The following is a 21,314-nucleotide window of genomic DNA, read 5'->3' as shown; positions in this document are numbered from 1 at the left end:
TCCCTTTCAGATTGCTGTACAAAGCCAATGACCTGCAGGGTCTATACAACATTTTAAAAGTGATACTTGGGGGTAAACACATCACACTAATCAACTCCTATGCCCCCAACACAGTCGACCAAGACTTCGTACAAAGTCTGTAGACCACATACCAAGTTCTGGCACACCGCACCATACACTGGGGAGAGGACTTCAGTCTGGTTTTAGATAAGCAGCATGATTTAACCAACGCCATCAATCACACTCACCAAGCAGCTACAAGTGCCCTTGCCAACATCATAACCACATATGATTTTCAGGACCTTTAGGGGAACCGCTTCCCTACCCCCTCTACAACTCATGGGTCCTAGGCATGACTAGATTATTGGTTGAGCACACTGGACATAGGCAGGTAGGCAACTGCTGTAGATTACCTCCTGCGCATCCTGTATGATCAATGACCTGTCAGGTTGACTGTACCTACAGCTGCTCCCAAGCATTGTGCCTTCACATGGCACCTCTCCCTGCAGGCTCTATTTGATACAGTGTTCACAGACGAGGTGGGAACCAAAATACTACAGTTCTCTTAAGCTAATGAGGAGTCGGTGCAGTTTCGGAGAGTGGTTTGGAAGCCTGCAAGGCATATATTAGGGGTATCTGCATATCAAAACAACATTGGGTAAGGGATGCACTTCAAGCCAGCCTTGAGCGAATAAAAAGGGAACTAAAAACCTTTGAGGCTGACTATTCAGCCGCCCCATCCGTGACCACCCTGGAAGAAATTAGGCACCAGCAGACAGAATGTTTGGAGACTGCAGAGCTGGAGGTCAACCATTCACATAAGTATGCACGGGCCCAAGCCTATGGTGAGGCAGAGAAGCCAAGTAGTACTTTAGCTATACTCTTGAGACCAGAAAGGCACATTCAAGCCATCATGCACCTGACAAAAGGGGATGGCACTACAGCATGCGAGGCAGCTGACATTTTGCTGGAACTGGTTGACTACTATACTCCACTCTATGCTTCTTGTATCACGTCACAGGGCGAGGCCTGGCTTGGAATGAAGGACCACATAGACAATCTTAGAGGAGCCTATTGATCTGTAAGAAATTCTGTCAGCTATAGCTGGGCTCTCTACCTGTACTGCGCCGGGGGGACGGATTTAGCTGAGTTTTATAACCAGTATGCATCCCTGCTGGCCCAGCGGTTACTGCAGGTATACAACAAGGCACTCCAGTGGGGAAAACTTCGCCCTTTGATGCGAGAAAGTATCCTTCTTACATTACTGAAACTGTGCATACCACCTGAAAACCCTGACTGATACGACCATTATCACTTATAAAACTAGATGCCAAAATATTAGCCAGGATACTGGCTGGCTCACCCTCATAATGCCCACACTGGCCCTCCTGTACAGGTGTGTTTTTCTCCCAGGCAGATCCATGGCATACAATGTGCAAGCTCGTTTTGCGCTCCTGCGTCAGCTTGACCCCACAAAGGACATAGTTGTGGTGTTTCTCAATGCAACCAAAGACTTTGATTTGTTTGAGTCGCCTTACCTCTTTGCTGTGCTAGCGCGCATGGGCATTCCACAGCAGTTCATAAACTATGTGTGGTTTTTGTATAGTTCCCTGACCCTTCCCCATTGGATGAGGCACTAGACAGGGTTGCCCATTGCCCTCCTCTCTGTATGCCCTAGCCCCAGAACCATTAGCCTGTGAAATCTGACAGATCCACGGACAGAGGGGATAGATGTTTTCCCTGCAAAACCTAATAGTGCCCCTTTATGCGGGTGATCTCACAATGTACTTGAGGGACCCAGCCGGAATCTAAGCCCAGTCATTCAGGAATTTACCTTTTTTTACACCTTTCCATGTGTCTCTGTAAACTGGAACAGGTCCACGATATTCCCACACACACAAGCCTCGTCTCCACGTCTATTAGATTTACCTCGTATCCTGGCCACACAACCTGTCAAATACCTGCAGGTCTGGATTCAGTGGGATGAGGATATAGTGGTCAGCGAAAAACCATGGGACAACCATGACCCTTATTGAGGAGCAGGTCTCCTGTTGGAAGGCTCTTCCACTCTCACTGATGGGGAAGACTGCTCTTAGTAAAATGGTTGTTCTGCCCAAGCTGCTTTACCTATTTAATAATATTCCCATACCACTCGCTCAAAATTTCTTAAAGACCCTCAAATCTCATCTGGACACTCTAGCTTGGTTGGGGCGTCAACCTCAACCTCAAGTTCGATGGAAAACTTTGACGCTTCTGTATGACAGTGGAGGGTTGATCACACCATAATTCAAACTCTGCTATCTGTGCTCAAGCACACTTTGCATACTTTTGTGATAAACCTCCACCTTACATGGCACAGATAGCCACTGAGAATGATAATATCTGTTCCCAGACGGACTATTCTTAGGTGGCCTGACAGTGATCAATGATATGAATCAAGCCCCATTTGATATATTCACGTATCACTGCATGGCAAACTACTGTACATTTCCCCAGGAGCCCCTGTCATCTGCCACTCTGTCAATGTTTGTGGCTGCTCCTACAGTTTGGCACAGGGTGACTAACTTATACATCTCGTTTGAAATGGAAGCCCCAACACGCCAGTCCAGGGCCAGACAACATTGGGAATTAGACTTAGGGGAGGAACTTTTGGACAGGGCCTGGACGTACTGTACTGTTGCAGCTTAACAGGAGGACTCTTCCCTAATGGGAGACTGCACCTAATCGACCTTAAATATCTCCACTGAACATATCATACTACTGACAGCTGTCTGCACTCCAACTCAAAGCACACTTGCGATGCGCCTTCTGTAGGGACCCTGAAGGGTTCATACATCTCGTGTGGCAGTGCCAGGTGATAGCTGAGTACTGGAAGTAGGCAAAGCACTGTCTGAAATGTTAGAAATGTCCCTTGACAACATCTAAGATAGCGCTTTTGGGATTCAGAAGGGGAATACCGTGAGAGGTCAGGAAATTCGCATCGCTTGTGCTATTACTGGGAGAAAGACAAGTTTTGTTGTGCATGGGATGGCTGCTGTTGGACCGAGATCCAGGAATGGCTGAAAGATATGGCATTCTGTAGCGACGAACTGGAACTCTACTATTCCATGATCCCCTGGATAAATCGGACCAAGACAATCTGGGGCCCCTTGCAGTTGTACCAAAATGTTGACTAAATACATAGTGATAGATAGGGGGAATGTAGGTCCCCTCCACTTCCTGGTAGCTATGAGCTATGGATCCACTAAGGTGCACAAGAGACAGGTGGTGCAACGCCGGTACAGCAGTTTTGGACTGGCCATCTGAAGACTTGACCTGTGGGACTGAGAATGAGACCTAGGGCCACATGTACAAATATCAGGTTTTGCGACTCACAAATTGCGAGTCGCAAAACCTGATGCACAACAGTGTCAATGACACTGTTTGCGATTCTCAATGGGGTCGCAAATGACCTACCTCTTAAATATTCATGAGGTAGGTCGCAATTTCTGACCCCAGTGGGAATGGCCGACCTCACAGGGATGGTGGCCTACTGGGGACAGAAGACCACCGTGCCTATGACTGCTTTCAAATAAAGCAGTGTTTTTTTGTTTGTTTTTTAATCCTTAAAGGAAAACAGGATGCATTGAAAAGAAAAAGTTTTCTTTTCATTTTTTCCCTGGGACCACTGCCTGCTCTGAAAAAATATTTTCACATCAATTCACAAAGGGAAGGGGCTCCCGTGAGGACCCCTTCCCGTTTGCGAATGGGTTAGCACCAATTTGAAATTGGTGCAAACTGCGATAGATTTTTTACCACATTCGCGGTCACAAAACAATCATACATCTCACTGCGACTCGCAATTAGGAAGGGAACACCCCTTCCTAATTGTGCCTCGCAAACCCTTTGTGCGATCAGGAAATAGATTACCGAATCCCAAAATTGGGTCTGTGAATTGCAAAATGCTTTTTTCGTGTCGCAAACGGCTCGATTCTGCGAATCAGACCGTTTGCAACAAGAAAAAAGTTTGTACATCTGACCCCTAGTGTTCCAAAAGGCTGAATACTCGAAGCACATCCTTTGATAACAATAAAAATGGCCTGTCCTGAGTGACTTATAATGCCAAGCTGTACTTATTGTTTGATATTGAGTTTTCTTTCTTTTTCTTTTTCCTCCTGCTTTTGACTGAAGTTGTATGACAAAAAGTCAATAAATAAGAAAACAAAAGCCAAAAAAAACCAAGTTACTTAACTTTGGTAACGCCTTATCTGCTTGAGACTCAGTCTAGCTGCATATTCCTTACCGATCTGCCCATCTTCCCCGCTCTGCAAGCGGATTTCTAGTGGCAGGATTTTTTCCTTTTCAGGGCCTAGTTTTCCAAACCAGTGGTCAGTGTTCTTCATGGCTCCACACTGCTGGTGTGTAAAGTTGTGAAAAAAACCTGACATCTGCGTGCTGGGTTGGCATCTATATAGGCACCATGCACGTCACTTCCAGAGCAGCCACCAATGCCACGTGAAGCCAAACTATGCCACCAACTGGCGTGCACGGGTACAGCTCACAAACAATTTCCTGATCCAGTCTGAGGCCTGGAGATAACTGATAGAGTCTCTACCAGATGTAGATAAGGCGTTACCAAAGTTAATTAAGTTATTCATTAGGTCAAATTTCTCAAGCCTGATCATTGCTGGATATTCGTGTTCTACATATGTCCAATTTCCATTTGTCACGAGTCAGCATTCATGGTTTTACCATGTATTCAAATCTGTGTTTGGACAAAGATCTATATTGTAGTGACCTCAGTCTCATCCGTGATCAGTCAGCATTCTTTTCTTGATTTAGCTCTCTCACCTGTGATTGGCCAACACTTCTTACTTTAGTGCCCCCATTTGTACTGGAATTTCCATATTTTCAGTTGTGGTTCTGTTCTTTTACCTGTGCTCTTGTTTTTCTGGTGTCTCTCTTTTGAGTCATTTTTGAAGTGCAGTTTAATGGTGCCATTTGTGTCATTGTTTTTGGTATTGTAGTCTCAAGTTAACTTGAATGGTGCTTATAACCTGGAAAACTGTGCTGGGTGATAAATGGCCCTGTCTGATGAAGGCATCACAGTGGCAGCCAGGGACTGGGAGGCAGAGGCAACGCAGAAATGAATGTGGGACATAGGTGGCAAACTGGGCAGGAAAAAAAGAACAAGTGAAAATGGGAGGCTTGTTATTAATGTAGGGGTGAGTAGGGACAGATAATGGAAACAGAAACAGTGATATGTAGATGAGGTAATTGCCAAGAGTTTCCCTTGCATATAGCTGCTTTAAAGGAACAGTTGATAGAAGTGAGCACACAGATTTACAAATTTGGAAAATACCACAGAGAGACAATGTCTAAAGTTCTGTGAATTGGGATGTGGTTGTGGCATAGACGTCTACATTCACAGTTAGGACTGGCTCTGTCATTTGGTCGTATTCCCTTCTCTACTGTGGATGTCGCATATCTCTTTATCATCATCATAAATCTTCATTCGGCAATATAGATAAAAAAAGCACATTAGAAGATCCCAGTATACTAACACATAAAAACTATAAAATACTGGTGCTACAAAAATAGATAGAATTATAAAATGTATTCATTTACGATACAACGAACACGACCCAAGTAGTGTTCCATAATAGTAGCTAGCACACCTCCACATTGATAGATACCACATCCCAAACCACCCATAAATCCTGGTCTAAAGACTAGAACGATCTTGCATAATTAGAAATAAGGGCTAACAACAGGGTCAACCCTTCAACAGGCTGTCCTTTTTTGCTAAAGCCTCCAAATATGCGACAGGAAACATGAAACAGCAAATACAATGACTTATCTGGCGTCGCTTCTCAGGATCCTAATCGCTGCTCTGCGGTCCCTAATTCCCAGGTTATGGCATAGTGTAAAAATCCATTTACATGTGTACCCATTATAAATTGGACAGAAGATTACAACGTGTTCTATGGTTTCAAGCACTTGGAGGCAGAAGGGGCAGAACCCATCAGAATCTTTGGGAGCACGCAGCAGTTTTGCCTTGCCTGACCCAAGTGGCAAGGTTCCTACCCAGAATTTCAAATATAGTGATTGAGGTAGTGTCTTAATCTCATCCAAATAACCTTTAATAACATATTCATCTTTGAACTCAAGAAAGGAGGCAGAGAGGGTACCCACACTAGCATGCCCTAGAGGCAAACCATCAATATAGCTCCAATATTTAACCTTTAACATTTCTTTAGATACCTCAGTGGCTTCTGCATGGTTAGATAATAGGTTCCCACACCCAGTCTGGGGATGGTGATGCTTTACAAACCTAAGCCAGGGGATTGTGGAAGCTCCATGCAGCCTTAAAACATCCTCCAGAACCCATTGGTATGGCAGAAGTTCCAGACTCGTCCAAAGCCTACAACAGTACAGTAAGGGTCTACGACCGCTTTGTCAGCAAAAGATCTGAAACCAAAATCAAGCCCTAGAGGAATAAGTGGAGTGCTAACAGGGAGATTAATAAAGAGACGCATTAAATTATTTTCGACTTTCTCCTAGGCTTCTTACAGTGGGACGCCGTGTTATGCGCTGTCAAAAGAAAGGGCCATCGTCCCTTTTGGCACATCCTTGCAAGTGCTGTCCTGAAGACCAAGCCCGAAAAGATAGCAACATCTCTGCTGCTGCCTGGGCTGACCACTTTTCAAAGCTGTGCTCATGTGTTGCAGGAGCAACACCTCTTGGGCCGGCGGTCGCTGCTAGGGATTGTAATGCAGATAGTGCTTCCCCAGTAGCTTCTCAAACCGGATCCGGAGTCCAGGAAGCTAGCTCTATTTCCACTGTTGAAATTAATAAAACAATAAACTAGGCTACCTCTAAAAAAGCACCTCGACTAGATAAAGCTCCCTGGGGATCCTTTTAAGGCTGATAAGAAGAATATCTGGTGCCCTTACTTTGCACTTTTTTTAAAGCCATAATGAGAGGCGTTCCCATCCCCCCATCATGGGCTGGTGCAGAGATATGTGTTTATCGTTCGCTTTCTTAACTGGTGTTAACAGTTTTCTTTTTTCAGATTTGAACAGACCCTGTGTTATTGTGTAGCTCTGATATGTGTGGGGGTGGAGTGTGGGCAGTGATGAGACTTTTGGTTGGGGCATGAAAGTATTTGGCTAACTTGAAACTGTGGGATGGAATATGGATAATAAGTATTTATTTTTAACCATTTGCTTTGGGGAAGTTGAGGACCGGTGAGTGGGATCTCTCTGAATTATAAAGATTAGGGGAGGGGCTCCATCCAACATTATTTCACGGATTAAATACAAGAATCGGAGTTACTAAAATCTGGTTTGGCAGCATAACCTGTCTTTGTTTCCTCTGCAGATATTGATGAATGTCGGCTGAACAACGCAGGCTGTGATCATATTTGCCGGAATACGGTGGGCAGCTTCGAATGTAGCTGCAAGAAAGGGTATAAACTGCTCATCAACGAAAGAAACTGCCAAGGTGAGCCCCTGCTAAGGAGGCACATGCTGGTTCGAGCGCTGGCAAAGCAGGGCACAACAGCTGGGCTTAACAGTCATGTGTTTATCGAGTTGCATGTTTCTAGAGCGTTGCTGTACCAAAAAAACATTACTGCGCTTTCTGTAGAATGGTAAAAGATTACAAATGCAACACGCTGCTGGTTTTTTCCTCAAATGGAGATAATTACAGTAAAAAAAATCAAACTGAAGTAGTAACTGAGGGACATTGGATTATTGCACGTTTACCACAAATGAAGTCAGAACAGGCGCGTTTCAACAGTTTCTTGAAACAGAGGAGGTCGAATTGTATCGGGTAGAAGAGAGTTTCATCACCAGTGAAGATTGTAGTAGTGCCAGAGATGTTGAAGAGCAACGATGGGCAGCTGTTTCCGTAGATATGGTAGGGCACCCCAGTGCAAAGCTTTGTATGACAGACAGAAGCAGATTTTAAATAATATTCTGCACTGGGTTCAAGGCCAGCTTCAGATCCTTTTTACAAGACGATATCAATGTGTGACCTTATTTGAGAGGGGCTTGCTAATGTAATTCATGTAGTTACGAGAAGGACCTGAAATATAAAGTCAGATCAGTAGAGTGGTGTGCAAAAGGGTACTACTGATGTATAAAAACATCTAATGCACAGCCTCTCACATAACATAGCATCACCAAGTGTCCCAGCCACAGAATTCTATGTTAATGTGAGTTTTGGTACAGCGGGAAAAGTCGGAGACAAATCCTAGGGTAGAAGGGCATTTGGCAGTGAGCACCTGTTGTGGAAGACATTGGAATAAAAGCTTCATTGGCCAGCCCCGCGTAGAGGGAATGATTTTAAGAATATACATGTTTGCCTTGCAGAGAGAGAAATGCACGAGTTATATAGAGAGCCATCCTAAGATGAGCTGTGTTTCTCTGATATTCTGCATTCTTCAAGATCTCTACTTCTAGTTGGAGAATGCACCATGACCATAGTGCAGTTAGAGCATATTCTGAGCACTATCCCTCTGAAATACACAGCCCAAGGGGCACTTTCGCGTAGGTGACAAGGGTGCAGCCCTGAAAGTGGGACCATGTGTAAGGATAGCTGGAGGTCCAGTCTGTGTAAGTAAGAAATTAATGCTAGACAACAACAGGGGTGTACTGTGCAAACGGATTAAAGGCTACTCATCTATATGACAACTCTTCTGGTAGGCCAGTGTTTCAGTTTTATATCTCTGGAGAAAGCAACTAAGTTGCACCTAGAACACATGATCGATCGAGGTGGAAGAGACGGAAAACAAATCTCTGACGTGCTCTGGAGTTTTTTCCTAATTCCCATTCCGACCACAAGAGGGCATAACTGTCAGTTTTGAGGACAAAAAAGACTATTTGGGTGGGGTATAGAGGAGAATGTCTCAATGTCCGCCATTCAGATATTATTCATGCTAGATTTTGTAAACAATGGCATGGTAAATGTAATGAGTTATTAAGCCAAAAAATGTGAATCCTTACTCTAATTCCAGAAACCAATTCACTGCCCTGAGCACACGTGTGAATTTAGTTAGTGTGTGGATTCAGAATGGCACACACGTCAGAGAACTCGAAATAACATGTCTTCATATGTTTATGGAGCACGTAACTTAAAGGCAGCCCCAGCATTGAAACTGACTGCCCCTAAAGAATTATTTTGGTCTCGAGAATTCTCAATTGCCTGGACTGTCACCTGATACACCGCTGATAAGGATTCCAGTTTACAAATATATTTATCGGTGTTTCGTTCTAATGTGAACTGCTCTAATAACACCACCCTGTTTAAGGTGCAGGAGAAGAGAGAATTTACTTAAACATAAACGTTTGCACATCAGTTTTCTTCAGAGCACGCAGCATGCAAAAACATGCTAAGAGAACAATCGTTGTTTGCCATTCTTCAATAACTGCCCCTGGGTCAAGACCTCGATTGAATGGTCTTGTGAATTGTTCACTTTTGAATAGCTTCCCGGAATTCGACTAGTTTGATTCTGCCCAGTGCATGGTTCCTAGGGCATTCCAGAATTTGGGATCCGGCCCTTTCGGTGATCAGAGGCTGTGCAGTAGCCATTACATACATTGTGGCTAGACCAGGTGTCAAGTGGTAGATTTAAGATTCCTGACAGAAATGTCACTCCCAGGTTTATCGAAGATCAGGGCTGGTACTATGACTTTAGTCACTCTACGCAAAATAGCATTTTGTTGCCCCTTGCCATACTGTCGTAGTCCTGGCCGTCGTAGTTATTCTTACTGTTCCTAAGGGTAATCTGGTTCTCCTTTGCAGATATTACCCTAGTGTCTTGTAGCATTGGCTCTGCAAACTGCTGTCCCGGACGCTTTGGCACCCTGGATAAGTGCCTTATGGCACACAAAAAAAATTCTACTCTTTATGAACTCAAACACGCACAATTGCATATCTAACTCAGTTGGATATTTTTTAATGAAGGCTTCAAGTCAAGAAGGGATTTGTTCCAGTTCTCTACTGAATGACTCAGAGTACGAGAGGCTGTAATATACTTTCACATGCTTTTCAGTCTGGTTACCTCATACAACTTTGTATTCTCATGTTTTCAACCTGGTTGATTTGTATCCAATACTCTTCCCATTGTCGAAGCCTGTTTGACCTCCTGCTTCCTTCTAATCTTATACTTTTATATGCATGCTATTTTGTAAGCATTGTGTTTCATCTACCCTTCCTCCAGGTGGAATTGCTTCATAGCTATGGCATGTTTCATTCTGCCTTTTGTGGTATCGTCTTTTCCCGTGCCATTTTTAATTACTTTATCTAATATTTAATTCCTTTGATCTTTGCCTTAGGCCATCCTTTTTTGTTTGGAGTCCCACTGCCTAACGCCTCCTACAACACATGAATGGATGCCTATTGCTGTCCACATTCACGTTTGGAGCTTGGTCACTCTATGTTGCATTAAGTTACTTTGTCCTCTTGTTATGGTTCATAACAGTTGGAATTCTTTCTTCCACGCTTCACTTCCCCTAATGTTGTGATTCTGAGTATCCTGGCTATATTTTCTTTTATTATGGAATTTGGTTGCCCCATGCCATCTACATCCCACTTATTGTGACTATGTCTGCTCCATTCCATCTTTTCCTCTGATGTTCTGGATTGTTGTTTCTGTTTCAGATATTGACGAATGCTCATTTGACAGGACCTGTGATCACACTTGTATCAACTCTCCGGGGAGTTTCCAGTGCTTCTGCAACAAAGGCTACACGCTCTATGGACTGACCCACTGCGGAGGTAAGTGGAAATAAAGGAATTACACTGCTCTCGATCTCATGCCTACTCCAACCATTATCACTTTTCAGTGTCTCTGTTCCCGTGTCCTTCTGCCGTGTTATTTCTCTTCTGGGTCCTGTATCAATGAATAAACCAGTTTATTGTTTTCACAAGTGTGAATAGTTATGTTGTACTCATCTCTGAAAACAAAATACACATCAGAAATGGAGCCTGTTAACTGTGTCCAAATATTAGGGTCATGCTTATCGACTATAGAGGCCTTCATTTTTGTGCTTTAGCATCCCAGTGTTATGTTGTGGCACATATTAGTAAGGGCTGGTTAGCCTACACTTGTCTTTATGAAATGATAACATGATTTGAAGCACGACAATGTTTAGTAGCTGCATTTAAGCCTCCCTGGTACTCCTTTGTATGCCTTTGTAATTCTGTAGCACTTTAATATTTGACAATGATATAATCCCTACGTTTTTAAACCGCAACTACAAATAAATAGAATAGTCTTTTCTTTTAAAATGTTTAGTTGAGAAGTTCTTCCACAATTATTTCAACTGTAGTTTATCACATCAGACCTTTTTGCTGAAGTAGATCTGCAGAACAAGTCTTTTATAGTGCATCATATGATACTTTGTTGAGTGGGTGTAAGGAAGATAAAGAAAGCAAATGGTACGAGCTACAATGTACAAAAAGTGAGAAACCGAAAATGGAGCAACATGAAACCATGCACTAAAAACAAATGTGCCAACCGAAGAGAGCTGAAACAACGTAGAAAGAATAGTAATAAATATGTCTATCCTCACTAAATGGTGGTCCGTTGTGCTTTTTGCTAATGGCGCAGGCGTGTTTAAAAAGCATGGGTTAGAGTATATGTACGAGATCTGCTCAGAGCCTTTGTTAAACATCTTCTGTGAAACTGGAATGGTGTCAAAACCCTGGGTCATTGCTTTAGTGTATTTCGAATCAATTGCTTCCCCAATGTGGCACCTTATTGACTCTTGTTATGAACATCGCCATTTTTGTAGCCATACCTGTTAGTGCATTATTTAATGAATTGCTGGTCCTCTTTGGACAGCCAAAATCTTTGAGAAAGCTTGAACATCAGTGTGCCTTAGATCCCTACCTGTCATCCTCCAGGTGATGAAACTAAGACGGCAGGCGTTGTGATATATTGATCCTAATAGGCAGTGAATTGAAAATGCACAACAGGCAGGGGATCAGGTTCATTTTTACTGCTGCAGTACGGCCCAACCATTAAATATATTGATCCCCCATTTACAGAGAGATCAGATTTGTTTTCCCTTCACAAAGGGGAGATATACACCTGGTACTATCCAGACAAGGAGTTTGTTAGGTTCACCGCGGGTATCTTACTGGATCTCTAGTGATTTCAAATGAAAAGGGTTTTTTCAGAGCTTGGCTACTTACAAACATTTTCCAGGGGCCAAAAAGTATGGTCCATGTTGTGAGTGAGGGCTGCATTAATGCCAGCAGGGTGGGGTGTGAGGGCTTGGGGGTGGAAGGTGAGCACCGTTGGAAGTGAAGCATGTGCATAATGTGCACAGTGGGTCGTTGAGTTGGTTTGAGGGTTTCATTGTATACTGCCCTCTAAATTAGGCACTAAGGGCCAGATGTAGGAAAGCTTTAGCGACTCGCAAACAGCAAAAAACGCCGTTTGCGAGTCGCTAAAGCCTATCTGGTATGTAGAAATGCATTTCGCGAGTCGGAACCGACTCGCAAAATGCATTTCCGAGTCGCAAATAGGAAGGGGTGTCCCCTTCCTATTTGCGAGTCGCACTGGTATGCAATACTATTTGCGACCGCAAAAGCGTTCGCAAATGGACTCGCAGTTACCATCCACTTGAAGTGGATGGTAACCCAGTCGCAAACAGGAAGGGGTCCCCATGGGACCCCTTCCCCTTTGTGTCTGGCCTAAAAAATAATTTTTCAGAGCAGGCAGTGGTCCAATGGACCACTACCTGCCCTGAAAAATACCGAAACAAAAGGTTTCGGTTTATTTTTCAAAGTGCAGCTCGTTTTCCTTTAAGGAAAACGGGTTGCACTTTGAAAAAAAAAAACTGCTTTATTTAAAAGCAGTCACGGACATGGAGGTCTGCTGTTCCCAGCAGGCCTCCATCCCCGTGAGTGCCCTGAATCGCTATGGGGTCGCAAATTGCGACCCACCTCATTAATATTAATGAGGTGGGTCTTTGCGACCCCATAGCGACCCGCAGAAGGTGTCTGAGACACCTTTCTGCATCCCAAATTGCGACTTGCAATTTGCGAGTCGCAGGGACTAGGAAATTGCAAGTCGCAATTTGGGACTTTGCTACATGTGGCCCATAGTCTCTAGAAGAGTTATTGATTTGACAATACTGTTTTATGTTGTATCTAAGCCGCTATTCCTCTACTGTATCCTGGGGTGAGTCTTCTGTGCTTGCTATCGCTACTCTTGGCGAGTCAAGAATACAAAGGAAATACTTGATGCTTGAATTGGAATAAAATAGAATAATAGACCTCAAAATCTCCTTATGCCCTTAGTCTCTTATTTGTAAACATTAAGAGTACTTAGGAACAAGTATCAAATCTTGGATCAACCCTTGACCAAACTGTGTATCCTAGGCAATTGTTTTATTTAACTTTACCTTGTGTTTCTTCATTGTTGTGTTTTAGAGCACCCTGAAAAATGAGTTCAGGATGTGTGTGTACAAAACCTTGTGTGTTTAATTTAATAAACTAATATGTTACATGTATAATAATAACCTTAGCCATAGAAGATGCACATGACAACTGAGTTGCGTTTTGGCTCACTAATAGCATTGTTGTCAGGGCGGAGACAGCATGAATGTTTCCGAGTTCATGTTTGAAAACTATCACTTTAAAAAAAATGCCTTACAGTACAGTGATATTCACTTTTTTAATTTTGAAGAGACTTCATCATATTTTTACGTTTGTTGCATAATGTCTTTAAAATGAAGGTGTTTCTAAAGATAAGTGGTGCAGGACATCTTCTTTGCTTCTTTTCCTGTCCCTTCAGGTAACGTCTAAAGGAATACTTAACGTTTTAAAGCATTCTCCCTTCCTCCCTCCTCCCACCTCCTGTGGCCCAGCCCCACCCCTCCATGCTGGCTGTGCCAGAAGAAGAAAAATAAAACAATAGTAAACTATTGTTTCATTTTTCTGTTTCTGGCTCAGCCAGTGCGGCAATGCTCCTTTGCCATAGCGAAGGAGCCACTCCTGGTGCTCATTTAAAAAGTCTTTACATTTGTACCCCCTTGCAGTCATATGTATGTACACATTTCAGTGTTGGATACATATTGAAAGATCTTGTAGCCTGTCTTCAAGTTGTGGTGTGATCTTTGAAAACCACAGCAGAGCTATATTATGTCCGGCCATCAGCCAAGCCTAATTTGTTAATTTTCAATGTTTTTAGGAGTCTCAGTGATTTGTCGCAGCAAGCATATGACTGTGGACAAGTTGATTTGGACCCTGACCACTTTCTTAACTGTGGTATTGCCTCTAGGCAAAATGCATGCACTTTTTCAAATTCTCAGGTCACATGGTAGAAACCCCCCACCTACCCTCCCTCCCTCTCTGTCAGTCTCCACAACTGACAACATGTTTCCGAATCCTTGTAGGAGGTTTGGAAAATATCTCTAACTTGTCTCACAAGGTGCAGTAATATTACTAGATGATTGCAATTGCAAAGAAAATTGAGCTGCTTACTCGTACAAAACCTTAGAAAGTCACCAGTTACAGTTATTTCAAGTAACTATAACTCTTGCCCTAAGGTAACTAGAACTCGCGCCCTCATCATACACAGTTTTTTACGAATACCTTTACAACAAATGTTACAGTGATATTATCAATGATGTTATAAAAGATGTCATGAGTGCTATAATATCTGGGGTAATTAGCAGTTTTAGTTACCTTAGGTCATGAGGTATAGTTACTGGAAATAATTAACAATATGTTAATACAACTACGGCCACACACAGTGTTGACCATGCATGGCGGAGGTTGAAAACAGGGCCTGGTCTGTGGCAAGGCCTTTTGGCCAACCCTTATAACCACCCAACCAGAGGCCGTGCGTGGCTGCGGCCAGTCCCTGCAGCCAACTCCCCTAGCCACCCAACCCTGAGAGAGATAGAAAGAGAGAGAGAGAGAAAGTGAGAGATTGAGAGCAATTTAGGGTTTAATGAATTATATACTTAGAATGAGGTATTTCCAGGCAAATTGAAAAGAAAAATGTCTCTCTCAATTAAAAAGAGTGAGATCACCTTTCAGTATGTAACTTAAATATTTATAGTTGAAAAGAAACTAAAGCAAGAAATGGCCACAGACTCACCTAAACTGAAACCCTTATCCTTCAGTGTGCATGTCTGAGACCTTAACCATTAGGCAAGAAGTGTCCCCTTACTGTGCAGTGTCCAGACTTAGCTATGACATTCAACCCACAGGTTTTAAGGCGAAAAAGACTTCAATGTTTCATCACTAGGAATATTTAAGTGAAAACACTAGAAAAGAAATAGACACTCTGCCAAGCGATACTAGGATTCAAACCTTCAGCCTACTCGGTAACAGCACAAGACCTTGACCATTAGTCCAGAAGTGACTCTGTTCTGCTCTGCATCCAAACGTACCTATAACATTTGTACCAAACATCTTGCTAGTCTGACTCTCTGAAGTCAATGTATGGGGAGTGCTTGTAGTTAAGGCTCATTTCCTGGAAACAGAACCCAAGACCACACGGTCTGAATTATTGATGGTTTACCTCAGTGTTGTAGCTGAATCACTAAGCTTTACAGTTATCTGCCAGTCATAATGTCAAACGGATTTACTGAAAATAGCCTGCAGTTACATCCCTTCTACAACACAGGGGGCTGTCTAGCTTTTGCAAAGGGATTGCTGTGTCTAAAAAACATCATTCCGAACCAACATAACTGCCATTTCTAGACTCTTGACTTCTAGACTACAAATATACACACAATATATCTTCTACATCTTGAGTTTTATGTTGCAGATTTATACAAAATTAATCTAGTGAGAATTCCCATTAACAGTAAATCTGTTAGGCCATTATAAACAACACACTACTGCACAATGCAGTGACTGTTGTATTAAATAGTATTAAGACACCCAGAGGGGCACTCCTTTCTGTTTACAACAGCACTGTTTATGTTGGTTCAGTATAAAATGGTGAACAGAATTACACTTCAATCCATACCTTAGAAATGTGATGACCAGTACCAAGCTGTCAGTCACTGAGGCCCTGTGACGAGGAACCAGCATGGTCCCTGATATGATCCTGGGGTCACCTCTGCTGGGAGATAGACTTGCAGCTTCTCTGTTGGTCACCCACTGGCTCCTGATGGCCACCCCAAGTGGAATTATAAGCACAGACCACTGCTATTCTGCAACATGTTTGGTTCAACCAGGTGAGTAAATGATAAAAACCTTAGTCTGAATTTAACCGCAAAAAATGTAATTACATTTATTTTAAAATGACTAACAAGTACTTCATCATTGTTCAATGGTGAGTGTCAGTGTGTGTGATATACGAGATAAAATATTCCCATCTCGTAGATTTAAGGGTACTGACAGTCACAGAAAAGCTTTATACCCACATCAATGTAGAAGGCTGCATGGCCAGTGCCTTTAAAAATTCAAGGCTCTCCAGGTGTCTTGCTATTTCCTCTTTATGCAAAGAAGGAGAATTGTATTCTATGCAATATATCAATCACATTGTTTCATTCTTACTTTCACAAATCCCTTTTTCTGTGCTTTTCCACTTTTACATCTACTGCTCTTTAAACTTCTTTTTTGCTGTGTGGTGATTTTTTATATGTACCTCTCCACCTTTAGAAAATATATTTCTCTTGGCTGACAAGTGCTCCAAGCCACGTATAGCAACATCAGCCTCTAAAGGCTTTTTGCCCGATGCAATATTGACGGCTTAGGTTTTGAACTCATACACACAATGTGAAACGCAGAAAATTAAGTGCCAGAACGAAGTGTGTGGTTAGTGAACAAAGTGAGAATGGCTGCAGTTAGGGACGAACTAGGGACCCAAAAGCAACCTGCCCCAAAAATTCTCAAACCAGCCCGCACCTTTTTTCCTGCCGCAGTCTCTCTCCCCATCCATCCATTCTCCTTTCCCCTTTCCGATTGCTCTCTCTACTGCCCTCTCGCCCTCCTCTCTTCCTCTAGTCTAGAAGCACCCTTGTGCATGCTGCAATTACCCTCAGGGAGCTGAGGAAAGGAACAAAGTCACCAGCAGCAGCCTTGGGCTTTTAAACTGGCCCTTAGTAGCAATAGCTGACCATGGAAATGCCCTGTGGAATGAAGGGCCGGGTGGGGCCTAGCTGCAGTGGCCACGTATGATAGGGCCGTTTTTACATTATGGCTTCCACACGTGTGAATCTTCCGTTTCAAAATGTTTTCTTGTTCCGTCCCACATTTTTCTTCGATGAAGCGTTTTGTGGTCACCTCTTTCCTAACCCTTAATCTTTGACAGTATTCCTTCCTTCCAAATATTTGTTTTAATTGTAACTTGCTGCTAATGCAGTGCAAGTGTTCGAAAATAGAAAACATTGTGAAATATGCAGTTAAACAGAGCCTAATAAGAGCTTGCGAAGAAAAGTGCTGTTTCTGCCTCTTCCAGCAGGAAAGGAGTTTACAGTATACTGCAAAGACACCCGTGTAGGCAGGCGTTGGCGCGTGCTGAGGTAGCTGACAGGAGAGTAAGTAGCCGGCCTTCCCTCAGAGCAAAGTGCAAAGCGAGATGACATGCAGGTGCTCAGGCACAGCCTCTGCGAGCCACCAGCTGAGTGACAAAATGGCTCACGGTGAGACACTGCCGGGAGGAGGGCACCTCTCGCCCTCGAAGGGAAGGAGTACATCTGCTCTGTGCCTGCCCTGCGTTCAGATGGCGGCCTTGCAATATCGATCAGAAATGCCTACAGATGACTCCTGACAGTTGCATTATCACAGAACGGGCCCCGTAGCTCGAAAATATATCACTGCAAGGGGAGGTTGCAGTTTACTAATATAGATATTTAAATGTACACAGTTTCATTCATTAAATTTTATATGTTTCTTTTTGGTCGTATTGCGCATACTGAAGAACTAAATTGCTCCTACGCAAGGGGCATCAAGATAGTATAAACTAAGAATGTAAATGACATGAATATAGCCAGACTGAACAGTATAAGCTGAACAAGGCCGGTGACGGTGAGATACACAAGCTTGCATAATCAAGTGTTGAGGGGTCTGCAGAGTTACAAAGGTGAGAATCCCGCCATGTGCTGCTATAGCTTGGCAGATTCATAGGTGGTGCCCAAAAGACACTCCCTAAGCAAATTACATGACCACAGAACAACATTACTACCAAACATCATGCTAGTGTGACTCTTTGAAGTCTTTGCATGGAGAGACCATTGCAATAACAAGCTCTCTGAGAGAGAGTGACAGCACCACGGGGAAGCCTCTAGGTCCTGGCGGTCCTAGCCGGCTCTGCGCATTTTGTGGGAGCTGGCATTACTCCTACAAGCAGGTAGCTGCTTTAAGTAGCAGCTACCTGCTTGTGGCAGCAAAGTTTTCATCATTTTTCCTGCACGCATATTTGTGTGCAGGAAAACAGATGAAAACTTCACTTTCTGCAAGGGAGAGGTGTTTGCCAGCCTTCACTTGCAGAAAGTGAAGTGTTTGTTCTCACTTGGCGGGAGCTGTCAAAGCTCCCGCCAAGTGAGAGCAAACAGCTATGTCCCAGGGGTGGGCACCCCGGGACATAGCAGGGCTGACCCTAGGAGGTGGTGGTTCCCAGGGCCATCATTGACTCCACAAGGGGGGGCGGAGAGAGTGCGACCCCCCCTCCACCTCCAGGGAGGTGGTAGTCCCTGGAGCCCAGGGTCCGAAATGGACTGCTCATTGTTTTATTTTGGCCCCGGGGAAGTGGTGGTCACTGGGACTGTGGGGGTGGGGGGTGTCCACGCAGCCCCCCACATTAAATTTCATCATAGTCCCAAAGAGATAGTGATCCCTGAGGCTGCAGGGGGGCAGGCACCCCCCACATGTTTAATTTGATGTGAGCCCCAGGAAAGTGGCGGTCCCCAGGGCTGCGGGGGAGGCTGCATGGGCCCCCGCATTTATTATAAAAAAAGCCCCAGGGAGGTGGCGGTCCCCAGGGCATCAAACTGCCCTAGGAGGGGAGCCCTGTGCGCCCCCTTCTTCATTTTCACATGCCCCACCCAGGGGCTTCTTAAAAACAAGCATGAGAGCCCACTATTGTTGTTCTTTATAAATTTATGCCACTAATTTGCAGACCCTCCACAAATTTGTGGCAAACTTAAAAAAAATATGCTTTTTTACACTGGGGGCCCCTCTGGGACCCTAGCACCAGAGCTAAGGCAGCCAATCAGACCTCTGCATTTCCCTGCATGAGCTCATTATTATTTGGAAATCCTTCATGCCTCTAGCTATCCATATTTTATTTTCTTTTAATGTGTCAAAAACTACTGAATGGATTTATGCCAGACAACAAAAATTATTCTTTCTGGACCAAATGCTGCCTTTCTGCCAAATTTGGTGTAATTCTGTCCAGCAGTTTGGGCTGTAGTCATGTTCAAAATCCCTAGGGGAATTATAACGGAAACACACTGTTTTTTACCCCCCCCTTGACGTATCACCCCAAAACTTTCCATGAACAAAAAGATTTTCTCGAACACTTTTTTTGTAAGATTTCGTGAAGGTTCATCAAACGTCACTGAAGATATAGGATAGTCAAAAAACGCTTTTTCTATGGAAACATCGTCCTTCTATAACTTTAATATTATATTATATATTTATTTATATATATATATGTATATATATATATGTTATCACACAGAGACCGTCAAAAGTAACCATGCTCACTAAGGAGTTGCGGTGATACATTTTAATGCATTTCGTTCATGACACGTTTTGCCCACCAAACAGGCTTGCTCACATGAACAGACATTGGTTTAAAGTACATTTAAACGCTATGTGCCCATGAACATAAACAAAGGACTAAGGTATCCAGTTTGCAAATGTTCCACTGTCTGATTCTGACTTTCCAGGTTCAAATATTAGGATGATTTCTCATGTGGTCAACAATAAAATGCCCCTCATTATTGCTTTAATGAACATAACAAGGGCTTAGGAGCTGCTTATTGCACAGATTTTCCTTACATCTGAGTTGAGGGCCCACCGGATTCAAGTGTTTTACTACAGAGACTACTCTAATATTGCTTCTTTTATTTCTCCACTATGTAACGGTGCAGAAAATACCTTCTTAATCCCACCATACCCTGGCTTGTTCTAGTTAATTTATATAGCTACAGAGATCACTTGAGCCCCCTCCTTTCGAAAACTTAAAAAAACTCATCCTATCAAATAAGAATATATATCTTTGATACAGTTGGTCTCAGATATTGAGATCTCTATATAATGAGGGTAGAGCAGATGAAAATACATTTTCTCTTCAACAGTCTCGCTATTGCTGTTACATTGCGGAGACGTAGCTTCTTTGATCCTCCAATTCACAGTTCTTAGCCCTAGTTTCAACACAATCATTCTGAATCTGTCCTTCATAGATGTAATATCACATTTTATAATCTGGCTCAAACAGTTTTCTTTTCAAAGGGAAATGTTTGTGCACTGTAGAAGGATAGGCAAAAGAGTCTTTTTGTAGTCTCCATGTTTGTAATTTAGGCCTTCTCTATATTGATATACGTCAACTTATTTATTAGCATCTTCCTTGAATACATCAGTATAAATACTCTAACTGTTCTAACTTTTTTACAGTATGATTACCATGAGAAGGTATGGGGTTCTTACATGCAGCCATCCCTCCAGTCACATTTACCATGTTAAGGTACTGGCAACATAAGCTTTAACACTTCTAGAGCATAGTGAACTGATGGCATTACTGTGACGAGTGGTACATCACACATTTGAATGGACGTGGTCACAATTTCTGTGTGTTTGCTGAGAAAATGGCAAACTGATTATTGTCCAGGTTGGTCACCCTCCAACTTGTCCTAGTCTTAACTCTGAATCCTAACAATGAGATCTCATGATATGCTGCTTTACAGAATTAATTTACTCCGTTTTTGATTGTTGCAGAATGTCACGGTCAGGTCCAACACTATATTCTAATTAAAAAAATGTGGCTTTTCCTCCAGAATATCTAAGTCGAGGCTCTTTAAGTGCACTGTTCTCCTTACATAAATACCCTGTGCAGTTGACACTTGCTGCTGATCCAGCTAACCACAGATTTGATTGACAACATTTCAGTAATATTGCCATCTGCCGTTAACTAACTAGATGTTTAGGACGGCAAAATAATTTGATATAATAATGCAACAGACCAAGCTGCAAGAGTGTTTTTGTTTGTAAGCATGGATACACTTTTATCTCCTGAAATCTGCATTCCCTATGTTCAACAGCTCTTGGACCAGGTCAACTAGCATAACATAACATATACATTGTAAAACATTACACAAACTACTATAACATGTAGTTTGTAAAACATT

The 21,314-nt window shown here is 43.0% G+C and overlaps 1 protein-coding gene across 7 annotated transcripts in view; it reads left to right on the top strand.

Moving 5' to 3' along the window:
- SCUBE3 (signal peptide, CUB domain and EGF like domain containing 3) overlaps window positions 1-21,314 on the top strand; it is a 993,478-nt gene that overhangs the window by 693,069 nt on the left and 279,095 nt on the right. For all 7 annotated transcript variants that reach the window (XM_069238811.1, XM_069238810.1, XM_069238808.1 and 4 more), the window contains 2 exons: window positions 7,363-7,485; window positions 10,648-10,764. In XM_069238811.1, the coding sequence (XP_069094912.1) occupies window positions 7,363-7,485; window positions 10,648-10,764 (240 nt within the window). The remainder of the gene's footprint in view (window positions 1-7,362; window positions 7,486-10,647; window positions 10,765-21,314) is intronic.

The sequence above is a fragment of the Pleurodeles waltl genome, chromosome 6 (assembly GCF_031143425.1).
Source record: "Pleurodeles waltl isolate 20211129_DDA chromosome 6, aPleWal1.hap1.20221129, whole genome shotgun sequence".
Taxonomy (NCBI): Eukaryota; Metazoa; Chordata; class Amphibia; order Caudata; family Salamandridae; genus Pleurodeles; species Pleurodeles waltl.
Note: the sequence above shows the minus strand (reverse complement) of the source record. Positions and strands in the feature narration are given on the sequence as shown.